The sequence below is a fragment of the Sarcophilus harrisii genome, chromosome 2, assembly GCF_902635505.1.
Source record: "Sarcophilus harrisii chromosome 2, mSarHar1.11, whole genome shotgun sequence".
NCBI lineage: Eukaryota > Metazoa > Chordata > Mammalia > Dasyuromorphia > Dasyuridae > Sarcophilus > Sarcophilus harrisii.
This window is the reverse complement of record NC_045427.1, coordinates 244560446-244566445: the sequence shown is the minus strand read 5'-3', so window position 1 is coordinate 244566445 and position 6000 is coordinate 244560446. Positions and strand designations below refer to the sequence as shown.

Below are 6000 nucleotides of genomic sequence, written 5' to 3'. Positions count from 1 at the left end.
CGACGCGTGGGTATGGAGGGAGGGAAGATCAGAGGGGATTTCCTAGGGGTTCCCTTTCAAGGGTCTGCCGTTATTTTCCTTCGTAGGGGACTACCCAAGACCCTTAGCTAAGGAACTCCCTTACTTCCTCAATCACTAACTCTCATTTATGGCATAAATCCCAGACCCTTTCCTAGGGTTCCCAGCCTGGGGACATCCTCTTTTTTTTTTTTTTTCTCCAACTCTTCTTCTGCCTGAGTCGCCAGGCAGGCTGCGAAGGGTTAATTAAGGGGAGGGGGTTGTTAGGGGGCGGGAGAGGGGGGAGCGGATGGTGGCCGGGAGGAGCCGTGACAGCCTTGGTAGAAGCCTGAGCTGCGGGTTCCTGGTGAGTGATAGAGCAAGGGAGTGAGTGGGCTGAGCTGAGCCAAACTGAGAGGAGCCCAGGCAATCAATCGCAACGTTTCCTTTCTACCAGGCGCGCTGTGAGGTTGGGGAAGCTGCCGCAGAGCCTGCCTCCGGCCCTACAGCCTTACAACCCACCAGCCCAGCTCTTTCTCTTGCTCTATTTTCCCAGACTCGCCATGCTAATCCCTGGCCGAGAGCTTCAGTGCTGTCCAGCGTTTCCCAGCATGCGCCCCCGCTGAGAAGACCGCTCCCCGCGCCCTTGAGCGCCAAGGGCCCCCTACCTTACTCCCCCTTTCCCTCACCCTTCCCTTCCCTACCCACCCTTTCGGGCCTTGCGAGCCCAACCTCCCGGTGAGTTGGGGTGCAGCCCCGGGGGACCAGGATGGTGCAGAAATCTCGCAATGGGGGAGTCTATCCGGGGCCCAGCGGAGAGAAGAAACTCAAGGTGGGCTTCGTTGGGCTGGACCCCGGGGCCCCCGACTCCACCCGGGATGGAGCGCTGCTTATCGCTGGCTCGGAGAGCAGTAAACGCGGCAGCATCCTCAGCAAGCCCCGCTCGGGCGGCGCCGGCACTGGTAAACCCCCGAAGCGCAATGCCTTTTACCGCAAGCTGCAGAATTTCCTCTACAACGTGCTGGAGAGACCCCGCGGATGGGCCTTCATCTATCATGCCTATGTGTGAGTAAGGGGCAGGTGGACTTCCCGGCCTGGCCCGGCTAGGCTGGCAGGGGACAGATACGTTGTATGTTTATGGAGCTATTTGACCCAGGAGAGTTATCTCCTGGAGACTCATAGGAATACAAGTGGAATGGTATGGGTTCTGTGGTACCCATGTGAGTGCGGATGCTGGAGTGATAACAGCAGCTAGCATGTAAATGTGTTGGTGTGGTGCTGCGTGATTGTGTCTGCATGTTATGTGCGAATGTATCTGTTGGTGATAGCTTGTGATTGTGTGTTCGTGGGTGCTAGTGTGTGACTGTCGTGTTTGATTGTAAATCTGTGGATGGCACTATCCGACTGTAAGTCTGTGTGTGATTTCCACGATTAAAATGAGAATCGAACAATTATCAGGATAAATCAAGCGAAAGGATTCTGCTTTGAAATATTCCTTAGGTACCCCAGAAACGCATCTCTATGTTGGAGAAAATAAAGATAATGGTGACATCTGATGGTGTAAACTCTAAAACTGCTTTTGATGGACAAACTTAGACATAGATTCCCGGTCAACTCTTGGATTTGAGAACTTTAGTCTTTATCTCTCCTCTCTCACCTCCACCCATGCAACTTTTTGCTCCTTTCCCACCAACATTAATTCTGAATTCCTGCTCTCATTCTTCATCTTCTCAATAAAGAGATGGGGAAAATTGTTTCTTTATATCCATTACTTATATCCTTAGACTGAGGTCTTTGCAGGTATGGCCCACCTGCCAAAGATATTCTATCTTCTTATACCTAACCTTCTCCTTCCATTTTTCTATGGGGGTGGGGGCAGGACCAGCCATCTCAGCTAGAACAAAGACCCAGACATCTGGAGGAAGCCAGAGGAGATAGATTATTTTGGGGAATTTTCTTTCTTTCAGATTTTTTTCTAGTTAGACCTTGTTAATATAGTCCCATTGACATAACCTAGTCAAGACCCTCCCCTCCCCTTCAGTTAGCTCTGAACTAATGGTAGAGGATATTCCCTAGCAGCTAGGTGGGCTGGGCTATCTTCTCTCTATGGTACTAGATTTCACTGAGGACTTAGGCTAAGCTCTGTATTAGGGGGATGCCTATTGTGCTTAAGAGGAGGGATTCAGAGATGGGGAGTCTACCTCAGCCACACTTTGGGAAACAAAAGCTTATTCAGGTAGAGTCTGACACCCTTTCCCTTTCCTAACCCCTATCATTTGTCCTTCCTATATTATCTTCAGGAAAGCTGGCATATTTACTGAGAAGGAGAGCTTTTATCATTATAGTGATCACTTAGGAGCTCAAGGGATCATAGGCAGGAAAAGAAAATTTAAAAACTCATAGATCAGAGTATGAGAGCTAGTAGAGGCAATATATTGTGTTTCTGTTGGAATGGGGGTGGGAGCACAACAAGAAACAACTTGACTATTTTTAATAGGTTATGTCACCTCCATGGATCTCAGTTTCCTTGTGTGTCAAATGATGGCATTAGCCAAAATGACTTCTAAGGTCTTTTCCAATTGTGATTCTTCTGATCTTTTTTCTTTTTTGGTTTATTTTAAATTAAAAAGTAGAAAATGCATAGTTGTCCTTATTGTATCTAGAGACATCCTCTAGCTGAAAGCTGCAAACCACATCCAAGAGTGATTCGTATTTGTGTGGTTCTAAAATCCCTCACTGTCTGGATGCTTTTCTTGTCCCAGGGCCTCTGTTTTCCCAATCAGAGTCAAAAGTACATGCTCTTTTTTGTGTGCATTTGCATATGAGTAGGTGCATGTGTGTGTGTGTGTGTGCAAGTAAAGCATACAGATCCTTAAAATATAGGTGTATTTCTTGCCATTCTATTATGCCATCCTGCTTTTGTCACTTGGATAGAACTAAAATCAAATAAGTCTGACCAGAACACAGCCATTTTGTGAGTTAAAGCATTTGAGAATGAGAAGAGGAAAGGAGAAAGCTTTGAGCAAGCATATATTAAGCTCATCATATACTGTCCCCAAAGGGGATGAAATGGAGAGACCAAAATGATGTTTGTTATTGTGTATATGTGTGTGTGTGTGATTTTGCTGATATTAGTGTATAAAACTTGTATGGGAAGAATGAGGGGGCTAAATAGATACAAGTATGTTGTGAGCACTCACTGAAAATACTACAAAACTAGCCAAAGTCCATGAAGCTCTCAAGTATAGTTTTGCAGAGGTTGGGGTGGGGGTTCAAGGAACAATTCTTTTTCATAGATGGGACAAGAGGGGTGTTATGGCAAACAGTCCACCTTTCTTGGATTCTCATAGAGGATTCCAGCATTCATGAAGAAAGATTTTCTCTGTGTCTCATTCTGGAATACATATCAGAATTTTACAGCAGAAAACACCAAACTCAAACAAGCAGAAGGTAACATGACTAGTTAGCCCCCATCTAAGTGATTAATCTGGTTATCTTCCTCATTGAATATTCTGACCAATTAAATCCCCTTGAAAAAGCATTTCATTTCATTAGGATGAATGACTCTACAGTAATGGCCTGGATATTAGTGCCAAGGGAGACACATGTATCGCAAGAAAGCTTTCAGTTTAGGGCTGGATTCTGTATCCATGGTTTTTTTCTAGGGGAGAGGGTTATTTGCTCTGGGTCCTTGCCTATTTTTTTGGGGGGGCGTTTAGAAAGCTCTGACTTTGTGTTAGATTACTTTATATATATAATGTCTACTATTAATATAGTTCTCAGTATGTTCCAGGCACAGTGCTTAACAAATATCATTTCTTTTGATCCTCATGATAACCTTGGGAGGCAGATACTATTCTTTTCTTCATTTTACAAATGAACAAATAAAACTTAAATGACTTGCCCAAAGTCATACAGCACTCAGGTCTTTCTGATTCCAGAATTAGTACTATGAACAGTTTTCATGAAAAAACAAACCAAATCAAACTTATTTTGAGTTTTATTTTAAGAGAAACTTATTCTCTGTGGACCATTTATTTGAACTCTGATCACATGGTGTATCAAGTATCCTTTCTCACAGGATCATTATTGCTATGTTTTCATTAATATGACTTAGAGACATCTAAAGGGTCTTGGCTGGACTGGTATCCCTTGGGAGGATGTGTAATGATATGATCTCTTGTCAGAAAATGAGAACAATGCTGCATGTTTTTGTAATCTTTTAAGGTTTGCAAAATACATCATATACATTTACTCATTTGAGTCTAACAATGGAGCTTTGAGGTAAACAGCATAAATGTTATCACACCCATTTTATAGGTGTGGAAACTGAAGCTCAGAGTGGTTAAGTGATTTATTAATAGTGACATAGTTAAGAAATATGAAAACCTAGATTTCAATCTTGCTCTTTCTTCTTTCAGAACTTGCTCTGTCTTTATGTGTTAGAGACAGTCTTGTATATGGAGATATTTCTTAAACATCTATTATATGCAAAGTGCTGTACTAAGACCTGGAATACTAAGTTGAAAAATGACATGGTCCTTGCTTTCAATTATCTCATATTATATTGGATAGCTTTTCTAGAAGTTCCTCTCTGGAAAAATGCAATGTGATTCTCCAATATCTACAAAGACAAGTCCTTGGCTGGGTCACTAGTGTTCTCTTATCCTAGGAGAGGACCAGGGGATTCATCCCTGGGGAATATTGTCCTGCTTTGGAATACAGCCTGGGATAAAATAAGGGGAATATCTTGCTTAGGCTCCGAAGAGAGGGAAGCCCATAAAATACTAATTTCAATACAGAGAAGCAGCTAGAACTCCATTGTTATTTAGTTGTGTGCAACTTTTTATGACCTCATTTGGGGTTTTCTTGGCAAAGATACTGTGGTGGTTTGCCATTTACTTCTCCAGAACATTTTACAGATGAGAAAACTGAGGCAAACAGGAGTAAGTAACTTGCCCAGGATCACATAATTGGTAAGTATTTGATATTGAGTTTGAATTCATGAAGACAAATCAAGTTTGAACTCTGGAAGATAGGTCTTCATACTTTTAGGCCTGGAAATTTAACAACTGTACTGGTTTTTTGCACCCTGTATTGTATTGATTCTGGATTTCCCTAAGAAAATTTCTTAGCAGTTGGTCCAGCATTCAGTTCTGTGTGGTCATGGACATAAAGGGAGAGGAAATAGATATTGTTTGGAACAATTCTAAACTCATCATTGGGCCATTTTCTCTTAGAAATCTTGGTGTGGATCCCTGTATTTAGGGAACATAAGATATTGGGAGTTATATGATGAAAATTCCAATTACTAATGGTTCCTTCCTCAGTCCTTTCTTCCCTTCTTCCCCATGGACTATATTCATTTTCCTGTGACACTCAGATATATTTGCTCAGATATAGTTCATCTGATATGTGGCAGATTATTGCTTTCCTGCATTCCTAAAACATATTTGGAAACTTAAAAGACTCAACCAGCAGTCATCTTAGGATCATATCTGCCCATTGACCTAGGTAGAATGTGATAATCATAATAAATAGCATATATATGGAAATTTAAAGTTTGCAAAGTACTTTTCATATTATTCAATTTGTTTTCCTATCTATAAGAAAGGTGTTATTATTTTTATTTTATGGATGGGAAAACTGAAGCTGAGAGAGGTTAAATAACTTGCTCATTATCACATAATTAATGAATATATAAAGTAGAATTTAAACTCAGATCTTCCTGACTCCAAGTTCATCACTTTCTTCACTATGCTACCACAATAGTGGTACTTCTAATGGGTTAAGGGGGTGAATCCCAACAGGAGGTCAGCAGCCCCCTAGCTCTAGGGCCGGGGAAAGGCTTGAGTGGTAGAAAACTCAGAAGAATCCTATGAAAAAGAAGACTTCTGATGCAATGAAAAGAACTATGCCACAGTGTAGGTCTTTTTGGACAATGGCAGTGTCGTGGCCTTGAAATGTCCCTTCTCGTACAACGTCTCGTCATCATTGGAACAT

At 42.2% G+C, this 6000-nt stretch overlaps 1 protein-coding gene across 12 annotated transcripts in view; it reads left to right on the top strand.

The window, feature by feature from the left end:
* Positions 1 to 314: 314 nt before the first annotated feature.
* The window catches only part of KCNQ2 (potassium voltage-gated channel subfamily Q member 2), a 168341-nt gene continuing 162655 nt past the window's right edge, over positions 315 to 6000 (top strand). For 7 of the 12 annotated variants that reach the window (XM_031951774.1, XM_031951772.1, XM_031951778.1 and 4 more), the window contains exon 1: positions 316 to 1062. In XM_031951774.1, the coding sequence (XP_031807634.1) occupies positions 767 to 1062 (296 nt within the window). In that variant the 5' untranslated portion in view covers positions 316 to 766. Of the gene's footprint in view, positions 1063 to 6000 lie in introns of all 12 variants that reach the window. The other 5 variants (XM_031951780.1, XM_031951777.1, XM_031951775.1 and 2 more) reach the window with 3 other exon arrangements.